The following is a 23,245-nucleotide window of genomic DNA, read 5'->3' on the forward strand; positions in this document are numbered from 1 at the left end:
TTACAATTACATAATTGTTTGTTTAGTTACTGTACAACAGAATGATTAGAGTAAATTAAACCTGGTGCATTTATTGTAGTAAAGCTGAACATGTTTCGTGTGAGTCTTAATTTACATGTCCTCCTTGTCTTGTCTAAAATAGTTTCTAATTGGATCGGGACTCCTCTGGTCTTCAGGCATTTGTCAAATAAGCATGAAGTGGGAGAGATAAAGAAAAAAGAAAGAAAGAAAGTTGCTTTCAGTCGTGTATACCAAGCAAACAGCGAGATTAATGAATGAGCTACATATCCACCTTTGTATTAATGACCGTTAGTTCTTTCACACATGTGGTATCAATGTCTGGCAGTTGCTGAGAATGGGACCCTTTTGAAGAAATTGCCCAAAAGAATACCAAAGTAACAATGACTGTGTATCAAATCAGCTAAAAAACAAGGGAGTAGCTTCACTGGATGAGCCAAAGCAAAACCCCACACCCCACAAAAGCTAGCAACAAGACCTTTTCAGCTGAGCTGCTTCCTCTTTAGATTCTCAGAAGTAGTTCTCATGTATTTAATGTGAGTGATATTAGACCTGCACCTGCTGCATGGCACCCCCTCTTCTGATATTCCTTCTAGATTAACCTCTTTCCAACTCTTATTCCACTGATCAGAAGCTTATGTCAAACCAGTTCCAAAGTCTATAATCTGATCTCTTATTGATTGTTTTCATCATTATTCTTGTTGGTCTTTAAAACCAATCGAAAATGGAACAGGATCAGTATTGGATGTGGATGAGGAGGAGACGGATTTTGAAGTCCCATTTTCAAGTGTCAATGAACTCTTTAAGTGAGTACTCGTGGGAAGAAAAAGCTTTTGCAGAAGATGCAGCAGGGTCCTTGGGGGGATGCATATGGCCTCCTAGATCATATTCTTGTAGTTTTTGCAGGAGAGAATTCAGGTCAGCTCAAGCTCTAGGTGGTCACATGAATGTCCATAGGAGGGATAGAGCTAGGCTTAAACAATCTGCTCTCAGTTCCCACAATGAAGTTGTTGTTCCTCATCATCAGAATCACAGAAAAATATCTCCAAAATCATCTGATGAGCCTAAAATATTACCACACCAGGCTGGCCCTTTAGATTCCACTGATGATCTTGACCATAATTCTACTGCCTCAACCTTTTCAGCGTCTAGGGTTTCAGTATTATCTACTCAAGAAAATTTTAGTACTACTTCTCCTGTTCAAGAACAGCATAAAGGGCAGTTATTTGGGTCAGATTCTACTGCAAAAAGAAGTCTCAACAATATTTTTTTAGATTCAAAACCTGAAGCAGAAAAGAGCATCAAGCTGGCGCGGGGGGGAGATTCTGTGTGCCTAGATTCTGATGATGATCATGTTGAAACCAATTTGTCTGTTGGGTTGAATCCTGTCTTTTTCCAAAATCGGCCAACTGTGATCACTTGTGGAGAGGAGGCAATCAGTTGCAAACGACCAAAGATTGCTGTTTCAACACTGCCATTCATAGTTTCAGAAGAGACATATTCTCCTCTTCAGTGGCAGGTTCTTGGACTCAAGCCTGCAGGCTCCATGGAGGACTTGGATCTTGAGCTCAGGCTTGGTGTTCTACCAAAGGTGAAGTAATGCATGGTGCACTGTGCAAGAGAATGATCTCAAGAGATCATCAGTCTAACTTCTTTTTTTTTCTTTTTTGTCCCTTTATGTCATCTCTTTGATTTTCCCTGGAGAACAGGCGAAGGCGTATTGTGCAGATAATGAGACTGAGCAGAATGGAAAAAAAAAAAAAAAGCTTATATTCCAATAACTTTTCTTGTATTCTGATACGCAGTAGCATCTTAGTTTTATCAGCTTTTTTTTTTTTTCTGTTTTGAGTATATCTTCCTATACTATCTTTCCATCTCATGATGATAATGATTTGGGAATGATAAGGGGTACTTAAAATCTTCATGATTATAGATAAAATCTTCAGGTGTCCTTTCATCTGTTCGACAAGGAAAGATCTCCATGATCAATGTCTGATGTTATCTGCGAAGCAATTCTTCATGTGAATATATATATATATCTCTAGCTATGTTCATCTTTCATGAATGTTAAAAGAAGAGAACTGTAACTTGTTTCATTTAAGGCTATCTTATTTTTCCCATGGGGGTAGTATAAAAGAGCTCTTAGATTTTACTAGATGCAATGACAAATTGTCCTTCGGATCTGCTGATGTACATGCTGCAGCAGGAGGGGGTGAAAAATAGTTTTTTGCTAGAAGGATAAGGAAAATTAACCAATAATTCCCCTTTTTACACCCTGAACACTACCGTATAGAGGAAGAAAACAAGAGTTGGATTGATGAATTTGACTGTTGAGTACTTTTAAAGCCTGTGAAAGAACTGACAGTATAAGTCACTTCCACTGCTTAGGTGGGGGGACATATCACAATAGGAATTCTCTTTTTACCTTGTTTTATTGTGCATCAACCCCAAGATTATTACACCTTCTAATAGTTTCTCATCCCCACCAATAATTCTGAAAACTTCTGTTCTCTTCCACTCTCTTCTCAATCTCTCCCAAAAGTCCAAAATCTACACCTAACACAAAGGAATCAAGTTGAATAAACTATACTGGTAGCTATTAATTAACTCATGCCACCAGGAAGAAAACAATTTCACTTCATTGGCACTATTTCCCCGTCCTTGTGTTACTATTGCTTTGTTTACTATAGCTGGCTATTACTCTCTCAACAACCAAACCTAGCAACTAGGAGTCTAGAAAAAAAAAAAAAGAGAAAAAACCAAAACCCCCTAGCCTGTTAGCCATGACCCAAGACCTTGTGATACCGATGGACCCTCCAGGATACACGGCGAGGTCTCTGAGTGTTTTATAGTTGTTATTTTCAACGTTTAACTTTATAAGGAAAATTGATGAAACATCACTGTTGACTTAATAATGGAGTTTTGCAGAGAAAAGGGATTAAAAAAATGTTAAAAAAAAAAAACAAACTGATGCATTGCTGTGTATACAAGGAATTTATGTTTACCCCCCAGAAAAAATTTTCCTATTGTAGAATAGGTGGGGAGGGAGGGTGTGGTTAAGGTGGCTTACTACTTTTTCTGATAGGTTCTTGCATGCTTTTGGAGGTGGGTGTGGGGGGTGTTCTTTGCTTTCTACAAAGGGTTTTTTTCTAAAGACAGACAGCGACATAAACAGAAGGAAAAAAGCAATAGGTTGGGTTTTACTTAGGTTTCCATGAAATGCCTGGTTTTGTTTCGGTTGAGAGAGGCTCTGACTGTTGAGTTAGAGAGAGAGAGAGAGGTAGGGAGGATTTAAGGTGCAAAATGGCAGAGGTTGCACATGGGGGAGTTGGGGGGAGATGATCTGTCTGTTTCTATATTGTTTTCAAAAGATTTCATTTATGGGGACTTGTCAAGGGAATGAGGATATATTCTGAGCACTGGCGTAAGGGTTTCTCATTTTTAGGTGTGCCTTGAGAAACTGGATCTTGGGACACCACTTCTTTATCTTCAGGATTACATGGTGTGACAATTGAAGAAAATTCAATTCAATTCTAGCCTAGGAATTTCTTAAAGAATCACATGTTGTCATGGAATTTTTTGGTAGCCTATCAACAAAAGTTGGTCATAGCTAGAGAATCAAACTGCATACATGAACTTTATACTATATTTTAGTATAATTTTTTTACATACTCAGGTCCTCAAACATTCATTTGATTGTTTCATATGTAAATCTTGTGGGCTTTTGGTACCACCCCACTCAGAGATGAGCTTACCCCTTTCCCTCCATACCTGAGATCAAATTTTTCTCAAGTTCTTATCATTCTCCAAAGAGGATATGCCCCCGTTTTCCAAACAGTAATATTTGATCATTTAATTCTATGATAAATATATGTATTTACTATTCATAAAGTTGATTCAAACATCTTTTCTCTCTCGATAAAAAAAAAATGAATCTCATGATTTAATCTCGAACAGCAAAACAAGGTGGAAACCTATATACATTAATCAAGTACTGAAAATGATACGATGTCATGAAAGGATGAAAGAAACTATTGACGCTACAAAATAATTCATTAATTTCGATGAAATAAATTTAGTCAGAATATTTCAGTGGGTTTTTTTCAGTTTTTCGAAACAAAATTTTTAACGAAATTTTTATTTTTTTCAGAAATTTTATTTAATTTTAGTCTGAAGAATAGAAAATCATGTGGCAAGCTGAATCATTTCTTTTTTGGGTGCAAATTAAACAAGCAAAACCTCCCTAAAAGATTAAACAATCTATCTGACAATGATCCTCCCTAAACCCTATATGCACCCAAAACTAAACCGGGCTCAAGTTAAACCACGAGCCCAAAACAAGTACAATTTTAATTAGAGGATAAGAATAATCAAAAAAATAATCGGTTTTAAAATTTTTTTATTTAATAAATATATATTTTTTATTTAAAAATATAAGTTTGTGACATTAGTTTGAAGGAAAATTACAAAAATCTTAATTTCAAGCCTTGCTTATCCATTAAAAATAATGTACAATATATGAATGGAATAAATTAGGTAAGGGTCATCAAATATGTTCTTTCTATATAGCTTAGTTTTATCACTATGTAGTCTATGAGTCACAACTTTAATTGGTCAATTATACAATGTAATTGTGTTTTTCTTTTCTTTTTTTTTTTTCAAATAATCCAAGAAAAGTTTTGGATTTTATTATATCTCAAGTACAAAAAAAAAATTGTTAATTATTGATAGTTGGTATCAAAAGTTAGAAATTCAAATCTATTCAAAAAAAACAAATTGGAAATTAAGGGATCAATTGAAGATGCATGAATTTGACTAGTATTATGAGATTCGTATTGAGATTCTCCTCTTCAATAGCCGCAATAAAGGATACCTACGAAAGACGACCACGCTACCAAGGTGAAATAAGTAGGAAGATACCAAGAACCACAGTCCGGACTCCAGATAAACAGTTGCAGGGGAGAGAAAAATACAAGCCAAAGAAAGGGTCATGGCAGAGACAGCCTGTAGCTCCAAAATCAAAACATCAAGGTGGTCTCTCAATGGAATGACTGCCCTGGTCACTGGTGGCACTCGAGGAATTGGGTTGGCTTATTTACTTTTCTTTCTTTTTCTGTCACTTTTCGTATGATCTTATTCAGTTCCATGTTTTGAAGATCTTTTTGTGGACAAGTTTTGATTTTGGATCAGACCCAATGTTCAAATTTGCATTTTTCTTATTGGTTTTAATGTTTTTTCGTTGTTCTTCATTCTAGGCATGCAATAGTGGAGGAACTGGCAGGGCTTGGGGCTGCTGTTTACACATGTTCAAGAAATGAAGCTGAACTGAATAAGTGTTTGAAGGAATGGGAAGGTAAAGGATTTCTGGTTAGTGGGTCAGTTTGTGATGCTTCCAGCAAAGACCAGAGACAGAAGCTGATGGAGAATGTTGCTTCTCTTTTCAATGGAAGGCTTAACATTCTTGTAAGTGTCTTTGCCAATGTGTGCCTTGTCTTAATAACATTTATATTAATCTCCTTTTTTTTGGGGGTTTTTATGAATGATGTTAATGATTTTCCTGATTTTGTTTTTTGACGTTAGAGTTTACTTGAGTCAAATTTCTGTCTTTACTCTTTTACTGTATGCTTCTGCTTGATTGTTCATGTTCCTGTGCCCGACTTTGGACTTGGGAGAGCTTGGTGAGCCTGTGCTTGTATTGTATTGATTATAGGAGCACATTTTGCTGTATTCAACTGTAGGTGATAAGCTAATAAAAATGGCTAGTTCTGAGGTTATTTTTATCAATCTCTCTCCCCAGTTCCCAAACATCTCTTTAATTATGTTTTGGTATTTTTTTCTTTTCTTACTATGTTACAGACTTGAAATTGTGTTGTATTAGTGAAATCCTATTGGAGTCACAGCTTTTGCTGGCCAAATAGGTAGACCAATGGAAAATGGTCTAATCACTAATGCTACTACTATTTCTCTCATGTACGATGTATTGGCTGTCATTGCTTTTGATGATAATGCATGTTATGAGTGGACAACATTGCATAGCCTTCAAATAATGGGAATCGGCATTCTAAACAATTAAGTACACAGAACATTTGAAATTCTTTACAGAGAAAATTACGGATTTTTAGAACCACTCATGTAAAAAGTTTCTATGAATCGGCATGTTCTAACATGTAGAATACCATTAAGATTGCGAGGCCATGAAATCAACAAGCAAAGTGAACTTTTTTGATATAGACAGGTTGCATAAAGTGATAATAACAATGTATGGTTTCAAGTCATCTAGTTAGGGTTTAAATTTCTACTGAAGAGATTTGATAGAAGTTTCAGAAAGATTTTCGTTGCAGTTAAAATAATTGTTGAAAATTATAAGGAGTAATCAGAAGTTACTCGATGAAAGGTTGACTCTGTACACCATATTTTGTTTTGAGATTTCTGAAGTGTGTGTTTGTGTATAATTGCATCAATTGCCTCTCTTCGTCCCCCTTTCTCTCTCTCTCTCTCTCTCTGTGTCCCCCCACCCCCTTCTTATGATCACAATATATCTTTTTCCTTATTACCCATCACTAAGTGCTCTTACATCCCATTGTCTACAATAACAAGTATGCTTCTTAGCAATATTACATCCCTCTATTGGATATCATTGGTTTTGAAGAATGTTCTGGCATAATGTGCATGAGCTTCTGGATTTAGGTCAACAATGTGGGGACAAATATCAGGAAGCCAACAATTGAGTACTCTGCTGAAGAATATTCAAAGCTCATTACAACTAACTTTGAATCTTCGTACCATCTGTGCCAACTTGCCCATCCTCTTCTAAAGGCATCTCAGGTAGGAAGCATTGTGTTCATTTCCTCTGTTGCAGGTGTAATGCATATAGGTAGTGGATCCATTTATGGACCAACCAAAGGTAAGTTACCTTCGTATATGGTGTGTGACACCCCTTTCACCCTCCCCTTCTCTTTCTCTTCCCTCTGTGGCGACCTCAACTTCCTAATCTTAGTAGGTAAGATCAATTCATAAGCACCCTTTGTCTTGTATTTGTTGTTGTCAGCTGCTATTAATCAACTCACCAAAAATCTGGCTTGTGAGTGGGCGAAGGATAATATTCGGACCAACTGTGTTGCACCATGGTATATCAGAACCTCACTTGTAGAACATGTAAGATTTCTCATTTCTTGTTACTGTTTTAGACACATCGCCACCCCCCCCCCCCCCCATCTTCTCTCTCTCTCTCTCAGAGGGCAACGTTGCAAATTTTTCTTTTATGAATGTCATCAACGCCTTATGGTTGTTATATCCAGGGTGTTTCCATCCGGGTTGACTTCAGAGAAGTACAATTCTTCATCACTTTAGAGGATTCCTAATTTATATGTTTGAAATGAAAATTGATACTCTGCTTAAACCAGGCCCCTTTCCTTTTATCTCATGGAATATTTGCTGTCTAGGATGCTTTATTAATAGCATATCATCAATTATTATAGTGAAATGACCATAGTAACTGCGCATTAATGGTGGGGTCTTCAACGCATGTGCACTAATCTCTTCTCTTGCCAAGGGAATAGCTTTTGTCACAGAAGCTTACCTTTCTAAATTCTGATACTTATTTAGTCGTACTATCAGCTGCCCTGGAGGTGGGGTTTCAGGTCTTTTATGATTGACAATAATTTGACTTGAGCCCAACAAACTAATAGTGTCGAGCAAATAGTAATGAGGCTCAAATGCTCAATCACATGGCTCTTTTTTCTCTTGTTGCTGAGGACTTAAATCCTTTATACCCCACTCTGGGTGCTCTGCTTACATAATTCAGCATCCGTCCCGCTTGTCTTTTCCAGATGATTTCATCTAATAAGTGCTAGTTTCTCCATAAGATTTGATTTTCATCCCGTCATTCCTCTATGCAATGTGACTTCACCAATGCAATGTTGCAAAGCATTCTGTGGCTGTTCCTCTTAAATTAGTGTCCATTAGTCACCTGGTATGTGGTGATGTATTGTTAATTTTGTCTATTTACTGCTGTTAGGCCCCATTCTAGTGTTACCAAGGTATGCCTTTTCTTATCAAATTCTTCATGTAAAGAAACATCAAGTTTGGCGAAATCAATGGGAAAATTTGCTTCCTAATTCTGCAAAAAGAACATAGAATTTTGCAGTTGAGTCATAGCTTGATTGTCTGCCATAGGCTTGATATTAGAATACCAGCCAGATCAGATACTTCTCTAACGCATGAACTGTGATGATATCTGACAGACTCACAGATTCTTTTATAATTCTGTCTTTGTCTTGCAGTTGCTTGAAAAAAAAGAATTATTGGAAAAAATCATCACTCGAACCCCTCTTCAACGTGTTGGAGAACCAGAAGAAGTCTCATCCATAGTAGCATTCCTTTGCCTTCCTGCTTCTTCTTACATCACTGGACAGGTTATTTCTGTCGATGGAGGATTAACAGTCAACGCTCTTAATCCCGGCATGAGACTAGATTGAAACAAAAACACTCCACCTTTCTCATCCTGATCTTCAGCAATAACACATGATCAGTCTCTTTGCTCTTATAAGCTCCTATGATCTTGTTGCATAGGTGACTATCACCTTCTCATTGTTCATTTCAATGGTGTGTTAACAATTTGTCATTGATAACTTTTATTTACTTCCAGCTTTTACTGCAACAAAAATGGCAAATTTCTTACTTCAAAGTTTTCAACTTTCTACTTCAGCACATCATGTTCTCGCATTCGACCACTTGGTTATGAACAATCTTTGCATATTTTGGCTTTCGTTTTCAAAACCCAAATCGGAAATTTAAACAATATCAAAATCATTTCCCTCGAGATTGAAATCCTTCGTACTCTTAAGATAAAAAATCAAATAAAATATCAAAAATTTTAAAACGTAGGTTTCACCTTATATGGTTGATAAAAAATGAGTAAAATATAAAAAAAATAAAAATAAAAAAAGGGTTTAGGCAATCTTCCCAACATGTTGTCTCAAATGTCTAGAAATTTTGGGCCATTAATGTGAGTGATAACATATACAAATATCTTCTTATTATTGTATAACCATAAAACTGGTGACAGCCTAACAGGAATGCCGTGAAGCTAAACTTTAAACAAACGCATCAGCAGCACAGCAGCTGTTTCACCAGCATTAATGTTCTGCAGTCGCAAAATCCCGGAAAACCTCAAAGAGAAGAAATAAAAATCTCTGACTGTCCTGTCTTTGGTTTGATCGAAACCCAAAGCTTTCCCAAGGGACAACACCTTTCAGCTCACGCCTTCATGTCTACACGCTTACGATCAGCCACCAAAGCCTCAACGCATTCCTAAAATGATAGCTTGTATTTCTACGGTGAATTAAATTAATCAGATAATTAAACAAAAAATAATAATTTTTTTATAAATATAATAATATTTCGAGTCCTATTCGAACCTTAAACTAGACTCAAGAACTTAAAAGGTCACCCGACCCATATAGACGTAATATTTTAATAACAAAATAAATTTTTATTTTTTATTAAATTTAATTGAGATATTATATTTTAATTTTAATTTAAATAATTTTTTATAATTAATAGATGATTAATTATTATTAATAAAATAGTCACATGTATTTTTCATGTTTAATGTTAGTGTCATATAATTAGTTAATGATTAGTGGATTTATTTGATATAAATAAAATATATAAATTAAATTTAAATAAAAAATAAAAAAGTATTTAAATTTTATTAAATAAATTAATGCTTTTTTTTAACTTAACCATAGGTGAGAAAAAAAAGGTCATATTAACTGTGGTTAAGCTTGGAGCCTAGAAAAGAGGGGTTGAGGGTAGGTCCAGTAGGCTACGGAAAAATGTAATGCTTTCTCAGTCACGTGGCACTGATCTTTTGAGGCGTCACCTCATGCTTGCCAGCCGAAACCTTCTACGTGGCAATTTTTAACTGGTTGGAATCCTGCTTGTTGATCCCCACCTTTTTTTTTGTTTCTTTAATTGTGGTCTACGGCTCTAGGGTCTAGCTCCACGTTTGTCGTAACATTTAAAAATAGTAAAACGATTATTCAACTACACCCCTACACGTGTATTGTGGGGGGTTTTCCATGTGATTATGTAAGAAAGCAGGTCCTTTTCTGCAATATTCTTTATTTTTCTTGCATGGAATTACATTTTTTATTCCAATCATGTTTGTTTGTTTGTTTGTTCTAAAATCTAATTTTAACTCTAAAATTTAAACTACCATTTTTTCAACTATGAATACAACAATTTTGAAATACATGATTTCTAATCTTATACAATTTTTAATTAGATTAATGTTTATTTATCAAAATTTTAATATTATTGTCATCTGTATGTCACGTCAAGTGTTTTAAAAAAATTAACAAATATTTTAATTTCATATCAAATAAATAAAGAAATTATGAAAAACTTATAAGTATAGGTGTTATATATCACATTAAGTTTAATCTTTTAAAAAAAGAGTAATTATCTTGCTATCAAAATAATATTAAAACGGATCGAATCTAAATTTGCTCATGCTAAATACTTTTAGACAAAGATAGACATGAGAGAATGTAATGATCTGGTGACACTTATATTTGATAAAAAAAATAAAATGAAATTCGTGAAAAAATGACATCATAACTTTTGAAACTAATGATTCATGCAATAATTAATAAATTTAGTGACTAAATTAAGTATAATAACATATTTTAGTAAAATATAGGGGCTGATTGTGAGTTTTGGGAAAAGCCTAGGGGAAGGAGTGGAAAATTAGGTAGGTGATGAAATTGCAAACAAGGACGGCAGATTATAAAATTTTTCCAAGGCCAAGGGAATCCCCGAAACGTGTGTTATAGCTCGAGCAACGAGGGGAGGGGTTGGCGCACCTTAGGATCCACATCAGCATAGGACACGTGTCGAATTCTAGGGTTAGCGGAGGCTCAGATATTCTGCAAGGTTTCCACACGTGTCAAAAATTTTCTCTGTTACGTAGACGCTTTCATTGCACAACTGGGGCAAAACTCGCAGAATTTAATAAAAGACAGACAGCTCTATTTTAGATTAATTATTCCCCTAATCGCAACCCCAGGAGCGTAACCTCACGCTCCTTCCATAGCTAATATATTTTGATTTAAACCCCAAATCACAATAATGAAAAATGAATTAATGGTACTAGTACACTTGAGAAATTTTTTTTATCATACATAAGAATTGAAAAATCGAAAAATTAAATGGAATATAATTTTTTTTCCATTTGCATAATGACCTTTCATTCTAAAATAGCATATCTGGTTATTTTTTAATAAAATAATTTGAGAAATCAAATATATAATGACAAAAGAGATACGTTTCTTATTTTCTCTTCTCATCCAACATAAAAATATAATTTGAGATATGTCTTTACATTATAAGTAAGTGTCTTATTTCACTTAAAAGACATATTTTTTAAATTAAAAATATAAATTTGTAATAAATAATATCAAAATTTATCTAATCTTGCATTAATGTAAGACTTCAGTAAAAATATTTTAAAATTACATTAAATTTGGATCAAAACGAGTTCTTACCTTGTTAATATTCAAAAGTTTCAATTTCAAATAATCAATAAAAGTGAATGTCTGTATAATGATAGATCAAGAAAACAAATAACAAGTAAAAAAAAAAGATCATCTTTGCAATATTCGGAATGATCACATAAATCAAATTATACCATAAATCTACAAAGAAATGCTATAATATTTTTGGTGAAAATTAACATAAATTTTAAAGGCAATTGCAATACATGAAACAAATATTTAGTATCATTTTGAGAACTTTAAGATTTATTGTTTTATTAAAGGATAATATAAAAATATAACAAGCAAAACTAAATCGTGATTGACATCACTCTCTAAAAAGGCGTGTGGAGAGGCGAATCGAGCACAGAAAATCGTATACCACGATTCCGCCACGTGGTGATATCTTCGCGCCAGTTTCTTCTTTTTTCTAAAAACAATCAAAAAATAAAAATAAAAAAATTGAAAAAGCGATTAACAGGAAGCAAGAGCGGCAAAGCGGGGTCGTTCCCTTCTAAGGACCACATGCGTGTCAGAAAAGCAAGGTCGCATCAACTACTCGTGTTGTTCAATCATTGGGCCACGTATTCCATCTGTTAAAAAGCCACTTACACGTGTCGTTTTCTCAACCGAATTTGATCAAAACGGACGGTGCTGATTACCTTCATGTATTCAGTAAATCGACGTCACACCAACTGTACGTGTCGGGTCCCCTTGCCCGGGACGGTGACGGGCACTCTGCCCGCACTTAGGTTGTGGCCCCCATGTGAAATTAGAGCTCTGCCTCTCTGACTACAAAAACTCCCTTCCCAGCCCTGTTAATGGGTCTTTTCCATTCAGTCCCAAAAGAAAAAGCTCCACCCTTTTGCCCGAAAAGCTTCGTCTTCAGTGAAAGTCACTTACGATTTTTTTGAAGAGAAATCGTTATAATAACCAAACAAATGGCTGGAATCTGCTGTGGAGTTGTTGGAGAAAGTGAAGCGGCAACTCCGGTTGAAACAACCTCAAGAGCTTCTCGCCGCCGGAGAATGGAGCTCCGGCCGTTTAAGCTAGTAGCCGATGCCGCCGTTCAATCACCGTTAGAAAACGGGCGGAAACGCCAGAAGATCGAGCTCGATCTCTTACTCCCGTCTTCTCCCCGAGACTGCAATAACGCAGTTCAAAACTCAGATGCTAAAAAGCTAAATGGTGTAAATTGTAATGGAACAGTAAAATTAGAGAGTGAAAATTCGGTAGAAGAAGAGAAGGTGTGGCCGAAGTTCGGGATGACTTCCGTTTGCGGAAGGCGACGAGATATGGAAGACGCCGTTTCGATTCACCCCTCATTTTGTAAACAAAGTTATCAAGTTCAAATTTCGTCGGATATTCACTTCTTCGGTGTCTTCGACGGACATGGCTGCTCTCATGTACTGAAAAATTCCTTCGACTTCCAAATATTTGAAAAAAATTTAAATTTATAATTCAGTTATAACTAAATCTGGTTTCTTTTTCCCGGTTTTTAGGTTGCGATGAAGTGTAGGGATCGGTTTCATGAGATAGTAAAAGAAGAAATCGAATCGTGGGGAGAGAAGGCGGTGGAGTGGAAGCAGACGATGGAGAGAAGTTTTGAGAGGATGGATAAGGAAGTGCAAGATTGGACGGTGGACGCCAAGGAGAGTTCGAGTTGCCGCTGCGAACTTCAAACTCCACAGTGCGACGCTGTCGGATCCACCGCAGTGGTCGCTATTGTCACGCCGGATAAGATCATCGTCGCTAACTGCGGTGACTCCCGCGCTGTCCTTTGCCGGAACGGCAGCGCTATCCCCCTCTCCTGCGATCACAAGGTAAGAGATTTTACTTTATGTTAAATTCCATGTACTTCCATTGAAATGAAAATAGGATCATTTAAATATTTATTTATTTTATTTTTCAGCCGGATCGACCCGATGAATTGCTCCGAATCCAAGAAGCTGGTGGACGAGTAATTTACTGGGACGGGCCCCGTGTTCTTGGTGTTTTAGCCATGTCTAGAGCAATTGGTTAGTCAACCAAATTTCCCTTGATTTATAATTAATTTTTATTTCTCAAAATTTGTCTCTTCTTATTTTTAATTTTAATTCTTAGGTGATAATTATTTAAAACCATTCGTCATACCGGACCCTGAGGTGACGATAACGGAGAGAAAATGCGAAGACGAGTGTTTGATACTGGCGAGCGACGGCCTGTGGGATGTGGTGACGAATGATACAGCATGTGGGGTGGCGCGTATGTGCTTACGCGCACAAAAGCCGCCATCACCGCCAGGGTCACCGGGCAGTGACGCCGCGGTGAGAGATGGCGCAGCCGAGAGCTCGGATAAGGCGTGTGGGGATGCTTCCATATTGCTAACGAAGTTGGCCTTGGCTAGGCATAGCACGGATAACGTTAGCGTCGTCGTCGTTGATTTGAAGAAAAATCAGCAACCACAGTAATATAGAATCATAGAAGACTAATATTACCTGAAAAAAAAAAACGTAGTTTTTTTTTCTATTTTTGGAAAATTGTAAGATGTAGAGTTTCGATTTCCTTCTTGATTGGGATATCAAATTGAAGGAAAAGAAAAGAAAATGTGAATTTTATTTTATCTTTTTTTTTCCTGATTTTGTTCAATGTCAAAATATTTTGGTAATTAATTTTTCAGATTATCACCCAAAAAAGAAAGTTATTCTAAAGATAAGTTCGTTCTAAGTATGAATTAATGATAATTGAGTAATGTTAAATGTCATTCAACACAAATAGATGTAGGGACATGGGAGTCACTAAGTTTGACCATAATATGTTTTAATTAACTTCATTTAATCATCGGTTTGACTTAATAACAGAGTGAATATTTTATTCCTATTAATTTACAGAACTGTGTTTCTCACCATTCATATGGGCCGTCAAATCTACACCACTTTATATTGTCAACCTCATGAAGAAATAAATTAATAATTTATTTATTTAAAGATAATTAAAACGATTTGTGTTTTGATTCCTTACTGATATATATAATATTTATATATTAATTTATAAATAAATATAAGTATTGTATATTAACAATGTATCAAATATACTTATAATTATTAAAATTTTATTTAATATACTATTTTTATCAAATTGAACATAATAATATACTAATGATAATCTTTTAAGCGAATAATATATGGGTATCAAGTAAGGGTAATTTGATAATATTCGGATATTAACATACTCAGTTATATTCGAATTCGAAATAAATAGTAAACTTTCAACTCGAATTCATTCAAAACTTGAATATAAAATTATATAATCGATTTGGCTATCTGCGAGTACTCAATTCATAGCTGACTAAGGATTGATTGATATTTTATTTTTAATTTTTAAGAGAAAGGAAAAAGCAAGGAGAAATAAAGCCCCAGGAGAATAAGAAAAGAGATTGGAGGGTCAACTTGGTTGATGATAAGTAGTAATGGCAAGCTGCTTTAGGGCAGATTGATTTTCCATGGGGTTCCCACCAATTCCTTTTTTCATTTGATTCTCTATTTTTCCTTCGACAAGATGATAATTGTGGGGCCTCACGAGGCATCAATCCAATTGGGTTATAACACGTGGCCTTTGGTCTGGAAGATGCGGCTTAAGGAATCGCAATCCCTTTGCTGGCGTAGATTTTGTTTAGATTTGATGTTGATGGCAACATGGAATTTGCCGTGGGATTGTCTCTCTCTCTCACTCTCTCTCTATATCTTTTGCGAACCTTCTTTCCATTCAAAAATCATTTATATTATATTTTATGTGAAAAAATTATAAATTTTTTATTATATTTAATTTTTTAAAATTTTATATTCAAATAAAATTTTAATTTTAACAAAATATTAATTAATGTAATAAGACTCAATATTAATGATATTTCTTAATAAATAAATTTGTTATGAGCTAACATTTTATATTTTAATATAATAAATTTATCACGAGTTAATATTTTTAATTCAAAACATATGTTTATAAGATTGAGAAAAGTCTCTACTTATAAGCTCAAATCTCATCCAATCTCTATTTATTGATGTCGGATTTTAAATTCGTGATATTTTATTTTATTGATATAAAATATGTAACATTTTATTTTAACAAATTATAACACCGACTTTTTCGCTTATTAAAGCGAATAACTTATTTGATCGAAGCAAAGTCCTATCTCAACTTTAATACCTCTCATAAAAATCTTATAATAGTAAATTCCGATATTATTTATCATGAATTCATATTTTTAATTTAAAATATATAATTATTTTATATCTTTTAAAAATATATTTTATTTAAAATAAAATAATTTAAAATTTATTTATATATATATATATTTAAGCTTATAAAAATTTTGGCAACAATGCCACGCACATGGCATGAATCATGGGAAAGACTTATCATTGGTCGACCACCTACTTATGATCTAATCGTCGATTTATCTTTATTCTACGAATCGTACACGTGTCTATCGTCTGTACGATGTATTATTAATCGTAATCATGATTGTAATTACAATGTCGATCATGATTAATAGCTTTGAATTTTGCATTCCAAGATGATACAAGAGACAACCTCATCCGTTCGATCAAAATATAGATGCAATTTGCAACAAAAAGTGAAATTCCTCATGACCAAAGATAATATTTGTTTAATCTGATTGGGGTGGTAAAAATCAAGTAAACCAGATATTTACTAATATTTAATTTTTTTCCTCTTCAAAAGGAAAGGCTACGATTCCTCAGTCTGCTACCTAGGTAGCTTGAAAGAGGTCATGAACTTGTAGTCAATAAAGAAATAGTAAGATTTGGACATGGAGCAATGCAGTGCACTTGGATTTTTCTCTCCATGTTACATGATGTTTAGTCGTACAATGAATATTGAATACCATTTAATGATATTTGATATTTGTTTTATGTCTAAATACTGTATTTAAAAGATAAAAATGAATTATATTTGACCAAAAATTATTGGGTAGTGTTTACTTTTCTCATTAGGATTGCTTTTTTTTTTTTTTTTGCTGATTTAAGGTTAATATTCTTTATCGCCTTTAATTTTATATGACTTTCATCAGTGCCAAGTCAGTCTTCTGATGAAGTATATAAAGCAAGAGCCAGGCAACCAGGTCAAATTCTGAAATACAGAAACCCTTGCCATGGTGACATCCAGGGAAGAATAAAATTAGAATAAACTGGATGAAAGCATTAACAAATTTCAGAGATAGATGGAAGGGTGTTAGATTTTGCTGAAAATTCTAGTGTTTTATGCTGGAATTGACAAGGAATTAGAGGGTTTTTGGTGCTATATGTCATAAACCTACTGGCTGATGCTGCATGAATTATTGTGGGGAAATATGCATTCAATACACCACAAAATGCCACAGTATCAGATTCCTGCAATGTGGGATTGACTCGGGACTTTTCCTCTATTGCAACCATGGTTTCCTGGTGCTTCTGCAATCAAAAGAAATATGGCAGTCGATTTTAGCCCATTGAATTTGTATGGCTGAGAAAGGACCACCATGGCTGGTGAAGACATTGACCATTTGTGGCTTGTTTCACTTGTTTCTGATACTGCAATGGATTAGAACAGTCTGCAACAAGATAACTTTCCCAAATCTTTTATTAGTCAGGCAAGCAATTTCTGATATATATATATATATATATTTTATATAAGCTGCCTAAGAGCATGAGAATAACTGGATGGCAGTGGCAGCCTGCTGGACAGAGCTGATCCATCTAGCCGAAAGAAAAAGATAAAAACATGAAGCCCAATATTGATAAGTTCGTACAAAAACTGATGGGTCAAAACATGAAAGGCTTGTTCGAATTTGCTGGAAGTGTATTCCTGATAAAATATTACACCCCTTTTCATCACATTTCAGCTTTGTTCAATGAACCATGTTTCAGGAAATGGGTTGTTTCACTGTTTGAGGGCATCATACGATCCATTCTTAATGTTTCAGTCCTTACTTTTCCCTTTGATCTCCCCATTGCAGTATATATATATAACAGACAATTTTCAAATATATATATATATATATATAACAGACAAAAAACCATGCAGGGAAAGTAAGAACCTGAAGAATGCTTTCAATTTGATAGATGTGTCACCACTCTAATAAGTTTTAGATTGAATACCGCTCTTAAAAATTCAGCAGCTTTTCTTTTCCCTGACAAGCATTGCTGCATCATTCATGAACCAGAATATTGATTGATTCATTCTTCCAGGGGACATACAAAACCAATGTACCTCACACAAAAACAAACAGAACAAAAGGAGGAAAGAGATTACTTGGCCTTGAACACGACAGGCAACAGCGACCAACCAAAGTGAAAGCAGCGCAGCAAAATCAAAACAGACCAAAGATTTGGAAAGGGAAGAAAATTTTCCGATTTCATTGAGTAATATAAGACAGAAATTGACTAACCAGGCAGAAAAATAAAACACTCCCCTGGCAAGTCTAAAAGCCTTGGAATCAGTTCATACTGCCATGTTAGTCTAAAGATAAATCACCTACATCTACCCTGTGAATTGAGCTCACTTCAGATGTTAGTATTCCTTGAGCTTGGCACCAATTATAGAAAAGAAATTTGATAATAACTTATTTTTTGTATCAAATTTTTGTTTTGTTATGGAAATTGCATAGGGGTCTTCATGTTTTTGTTATGAAAATTTGTGGATCAAATGACCAAATTTACCTTCTTCTTCCCATTCTCGTATTTGGTGTGTAAGTGTATAACAATGACTTTGATATCCCAATGTCTACCTAGTAAAGACAATGCTCTTCCTAGTCTCCCCCGTGTGTGGTTTCCCAAGCTTGTCCAATTCACCTCTTTTTGCTCTCCCAAAAGCCCATGAAAGCTTTGGAAACCAAACTATATACCGAAATTCAAATCAAACCCAAGGTAGTGTCAAAAGTTGAAGTCTTGATCCAGCAAGGACTGAGAAAAAAAACCCAACTTTTGTATCTTCTCTCAATCTTTCCTACTCAGCAAAGCACAATCATTGAATCTGGACTCATGTGAAAGATTATTCCTCAGACGGTCATCAGTCAGTCTCTCTCTCTCTCCATTGGTCTTGTCTTTCCTTTTTCACTTTTCCGCTTATCCTCCCAATCATTCTTTAATTGCAAAAAAGTAAATAATAAAAAAGGGCACCCCTTCCACAAGGCAACCAAGCCCCAATAAAGAAAACAACTGTTTTTTTTGGTATAAAAACTACTGAATTCAGTAATAATGTATATACAAAGTACTAATCTTTAATTTTAAAACAATAATAATATATGGCAATGTGAAATACATCTGGGTGTTGTCTCTTTTAATTGGCCTTTTTTGAGTGTGCAGCTTCCTTCAAAATCTGAAGGAGAAACAATTCAGTCAAACAAAGAAAAACCCAAGAAGTCGAGGATAAAAGGGAGTTGATTTTCATAGATTTTTTAAGGTAAATTCTCTATTTTTTTTAACTTTGTTTCTTATTTATGCCTTTTACGTGTTTGTTTAAATGACTGGGGGTCAAAATTAGTATTATTTTAATTAAAAAAATTGATTTGATTGGTTGGGTTTAATCAAAATTTCTTTTTCATTATGAAATCTATATTCTTTTTGGGGTTTATACTTTTAATGTACTGCAAGTTGCATTTATCTAACTTCTTATATTATTAGTTGTGCAGTTCAATCAACTTGATTTGTCCATGCCTCAATTTTCTATATAATGTGATAATTAAAGGTGTACTATTTTTTTTTTCTAAAGATATAGATTTTTTATTTTATCTTGTCTTGGATTAGATGACTTTTGTTACATATGGTCTTTAACTATGTGAATAATTCTCATATTCTTATTGCCATGATCTTTTGAGGGGCTTCTTTTTATATATTTCAATGATAACCTTTCAGTTTTCTTAAAAGAACAAATTTGTGTTATCAGTGATATTGTTATACAGCAAAACAGAGATGAATTCATATAGTCAAGTGGAGTCAACTCTCCAGGAAGTACTTGAAGTGATCAAGCCCTTGCGTGAGGATTGGGTCACGCGGCAGAAGATCATTGATGAATTGCGCGAAGTTGTTCAATCTATGGAAAGTTTAAGAGGTAATTTGTATGTTACTTTTAAATGGTGATGTCTAGTTCTTTATTTTGCTTGATCCATGTAAATGCTAGTAGAGATTTTCGATGATTTGTCTATGAAGATATGAATAAAATATATGCAGGCTTATTGAATGCAATTGGCTATAGAAATACTACATTTTGCATTCCATGATGGATCAAAGAATGCCGCCTTCTGTTGGAATGTTGCAAACAATTGCAAAAGGGAAATCCTTTCAACTTATACTAGCTTAAAACTGTTCTCCTTTACCAGAGGGGCCAAAAAGTGAACATGTTTCTACTGCCTACATTCACTATGAAGTAAGAAATATTATCATGGAGGAGAAATTGGCTTCCTGAAGAATGTTTAGATGATAATGGTTTTTTTGTTTCCCTTTTCTTTTGATCTGAAAGTGGACTTTCATAAGTGGCTTAAACAAGGTCCTTTTCTCGGAATGGTTGTTTGACATTTTCCCATCACGATGGAATTAGCAGGCCATAATCAGTTCAGCTAAGAAGCACCAGATTCCAGTTTTCAAGTGGAAGGATCAACCTTACATAGTACCTTTGGACCTTTTTAAAAAAAAAAAAATAAATAAATCCAGGTTTGGAAGGTGAAATTTTTCTGCAAGTATGGCATGTAATCTTGAGTAGAAAAAAAAGGTCCAGCAATTACCCCCATTTCCTATCTTTCACCTAGGGAGAAAAGGAATTGTCTGGCCTCGTGAAAAGATACATGACATGAACAAGCCTTCTTTTTGTTTTCTTTGCGTATATCATTTCTGAAGTTCTAGCTGATTATTGCACTGAATATTATCATTGGTTAAAGAGTTTGGTGATAACAATGTGTATTCTTGGCATAACTGGTGGAAGCAGGTGCAACTGTGGAGCCATTTGGATCACTTGTGTCTAATCTCTTCACAAGGTGGGGAGACTTGGACATTTCTATCGAGTTACCTTATGGTTCATATGTTTCATCTGCTGGAAAGAAACGGAAACAGACTCTACTTGGCGAATTACAAAGAGCTTTGAAACAAAAAGGTGATTTAGTATAATTTTCATGCTTTCATGTTCTTGTTAAAACACATGGGCTTTGTTCATCTCATATCATCCTTGAACATGCATGCGTAAGAGGGGAGTAAAGAAAGTTTTTTTTGGAGAGGTTTGTGGGTGGCTGTACATTGCTATTCTTTAAGTTTGATTGTTCATTATGGAGAGTGCCTCTTAATTATCAAGATAACATTTATCTGCAGACGGATGGCAGAGATTACAATTTATTCCCCACGCAAGAGTTCCCATCTTGAAAATTGAGAGCAGATGGCAGAACATCTCTTGTGATATTTCCATCGATAATCTGCAGGGCCAAATAAAGTCCAAATTCTTGTTTTGGCTCAATGAGATAGATGGGCGCTTTCGTGAGATGGTTTTACTGGTATATCTTATGACAACCAACACTTCCTGTTGTGGAGAAGAACGTATCTGATATCTCGTGTTTGTCATTCATGTTTGTGCAGGTCAAGGAATGGGCCAGTGCTAATGGTATTAATAATCCAAAGGCTGGCACATTCAACTCGTATTCCCTCACTTTGCTGGTTATCTTCCATTTTCAGGTGGCTTTTATAATTGTTTCTGGTATCAATAATAGGAAAAGTTGTAGAAGGAAGTGATATATTTAATACATCCAAAAGTGGTTTAGATGCATCTGGTTTGCTTGTAAGAGCCATAAAACCAAATTAACTGTTGCTAACATTCTGTTGCATTTGCATACCTTCCCATCCTAATAAAAATCAATTGTTTTACTTAAGAATACTGTTGTCATCTTTGTATTCCATCAGTCTGACCCCAATGTTACACCCTTTTTTGAGTATTTTTCTGGCAAAAGGTTATAGAAAGTTCTCCTTGTCTGCTTATACTTGATTGTATTTCTTGATTTTTCCATTGGTGTAATATTGGCCATATTTCCTATTCGTTAATTGTTGCATTTGTTCTCTATTTCTTGCAGACATGTGCACCTGCAATTTTTCCTCCTTTAAAAGATATATATCCACGTAATGTTGTTACTGATCTCACAGGTATTTTGATCTTTAATCTTAGCTAAGTGAGCAAAATGTGGAGAAAGGCCTAAGCTGAGATTCTTTCTAAAAATTTTATTTAATTTTCTTGTTTATTTGCTCTTTCAGATTAGTGGTTCAAATGAAGGTGTTAGATCTTGGTAGTGATTGATTGAAATTAAGCTCAGTCAGTCAGTTAAACTATAAGCTGCAATGTGAAATTTTTAGCAGGGTTTTTATGTAAAGAAAAATTAATAATATTATTTGATAGGAATTGTTCTCTGATGCAGGTGTCAGAGCTGATGCAGAGAGAAGAATTGCACAAGTATGTTCTTCTAACATTGCCAGGTTTAGATCAGGCAGAACCGTAAATCGAAGTTCTTTGTCTGAGTTGTTCATTTCCTTCATAGCAAAGGTATTGGTTCCTGTTATGTTCATCTATTTTGCCTGTTGATGCCATGGGACATAATATTCATTAACATTTATGAGAATAGATTTCCTAAACCAGTTCTCCATGGGAGCAACAAACATGTTATTTATGCTAAATTTATAAATATCTGTGCAGTTTTCAGACATAAATTCCAAGGCCTCGGACATGGGAATCTGCACATTTACGGGACAGTGGGAGTATATAACAAGCAATATGAGATGGTTGCCCAGGACTTATGCAATATTTGTAACTCTCTCTCTCTGGTGCTTTTGCAATCCTTCATGGCTTCGACAATGATGAAAATAATAACTCTTGTTTAGGTCGAGGATCCTTTCGAACAGCCAGAAAATGCTTCGAGAGCCGTCAGTCAGAAACAACTGATAAAGATAGCTGAGGCATTTGAGACAACTCGGTGTATGCTCATCTCAGCCAATCTGACCCAAAGTACTCTCCTTCCTACATTAGTCGGGCCGAAAACATCCCGATTTATTGTAAAACAACAGTCTGTCAGTTCCTCAAGCTACAAGGGTGGGCACTACCCGAATACACGTCCACAGGTGCACCGGGCTGTGCATTCACCTTTGCTAATGCAGCAGCACCAGTACAGGAACTCAAGGCCCGCAGCCTCGCAAATGCAGCAACATCAAGCTCAGATGATGATGCCCTCGCCCTCAAGAGTGCAGCCTCAATTTCCCAAAACAAGGGTGGAAAGTAGACCAAGGCCAGCACGTCAGTATCAGAAGTCGACACCTTCAGTCTCACAAGTGCAACCTCAGTTTCTGAGAGCGAGGCCGGAAAGTTTTTCTGGCAGTTTTGCCACTCAAGGGCCTGTCCAGCTAAAACATAATCAAGGGCAGATGTGGAGACCTAAATCTGATAAATAGACTGTATGGCTTGAAGCTTTGGTATTTTGGTTGAAGAAGAAAGGGTTAAAAATATATGCATAGTCTGTGAAGTTTGACTCCATTTTCAATGTGAACAATGCACTCAAACCTAAAACTATTTTCATTGCATACCTTCAGTTAGCATATCATCAAGTGTAGTATTTCATTGAAAATTGAAATATAACTGTGAAACATCTTACCTGCATCATGCTGGATTAACATATCAAAGACCAAGAGGGA

At 35.1% G+C, this 23,245-nt stretch overlaps 4 protein-coding genes across 9 annotated transcripts; all 4 read left to right on the top strand.

The window, feature by feature from the left end:
• The first annotated feature begins 530 nt into the window (after positions 1-530).
• LOC18586064 (putative transcriptional regulator RABBIT EARS) lies at positions 531-2,036 on the top strand. The gene has a single exon (XM_007009214.3). It carries the CDS (start codon positions 743-745, stop codon positions 1,616-1,618), a length of 876 nt encoding a protein of 291 aa, XP_007009276.3. The 5' UTR covers positions 531-742; the 3' UTR covers positions 1,619-2,036.
• A 2,860-nt stretch (positions 2,037-4,896) lies between these two features.
• LOC18586065 (tropinone reductase homolog At5g06060-like) lies at positions 4,897-8,712 on the top strand. The gene is made up of 5 exons (XM_007009215.3): positions 4,897-5,103; positions 5,274-5,481; positions 6,706-6,922; positions 7,067-7,173; positions 8,301-8,712. The coding sequence occupies exons 1-5, from the start codon at positions 5,009-5,011 to the stop codon at positions 8,493-8,495; spliced, it is 822 nt and encodes a 273-aa protein (XP_007009277.3). The 5' UTR covers positions 4,897-5,008; the 3' UTR covers positions 8,496-8,712.
• A 3,663-nt stretch (positions 8,713-12,375) lies between these two features.
• Positions 12,376-14,160, top strand: PP2CA (protein phosphatase 2CA). The gene is made up of 4 exons (XM_007009216.3): positions 12,376-12,964; positions 13,061-13,381; positions 13,471-13,576; positions 13,662-14,160. Exons 1-4 carry the CDS (start codon positions 12,500-12,502, stop codon positions 14,006-14,008), a joined length of 1,239 nt encoding a protein of 412 aa, XP_007009278.3. The 5' UTR covers positions 12,376-12,499; the 3' UTR covers positions 14,009-14,160.
• A 4,304-nt stretch (positions 14,161-18,464) lies between these two features.
• On the top strand, positions 18,465-23,210 carry HESO1 (Nucleotidyltransferase family protein). Of its 6 annotated transcripts, none has more exons than XM_018129275.2 (10): positions 18,465-18,608; positions 18,902-18,998; positions 19,482-19,646; positions 20,517-20,681; positions 20,894-21,072; positions 21,155-21,250; positions 21,643-21,712; positions 21,982-22,106; positions 22,257-22,367; positions 22,442-23,210. In XM_018129275.2, the coding sequence occupies exons 3-10, from the start codon at positions 19,508-19,510 to the stop codon at positions 23,003-23,005; spliced, it is 1,449 nt and encodes a 482-aa protein (XP_017984764.2). In that variant the 5' UTR covers positions 18,465-18,608; positions 18,902-18,998; positions 19,482-19,507; the 3' UTR covers positions 23,006-23,210. The 6 variants fall into 6 exon arrangements, with proteins under 6 accessions (XP_017984764.2, XP_088666577.1, XP_007009280.2 ...); XM_088810451.1 differs by having other exon boundaries at positions 19,498-19,646; XM_007009218.3 differs by lacking the exon at positions 18,465-18,608 and adding an exon at positions 18,636-18,766.
• The last annotated feature ends 35 nt before the right edge of the window (positions 23,211-23,245 follow it).

The sequence above is a fragment of the Theobroma cacao genome, chromosome 10, assembly GCF_053813885.1.
Source record: "Theobroma cacao isolate CCN51 chromosome 10, ASM5381388v1, whole genome shotgun sequence".
NCBI lineage: Eukaryota > Viridiplantae > Streptophyta > Magnoliopsida > Malvales > Malvaceae > Theobroma > Theobroma cacao.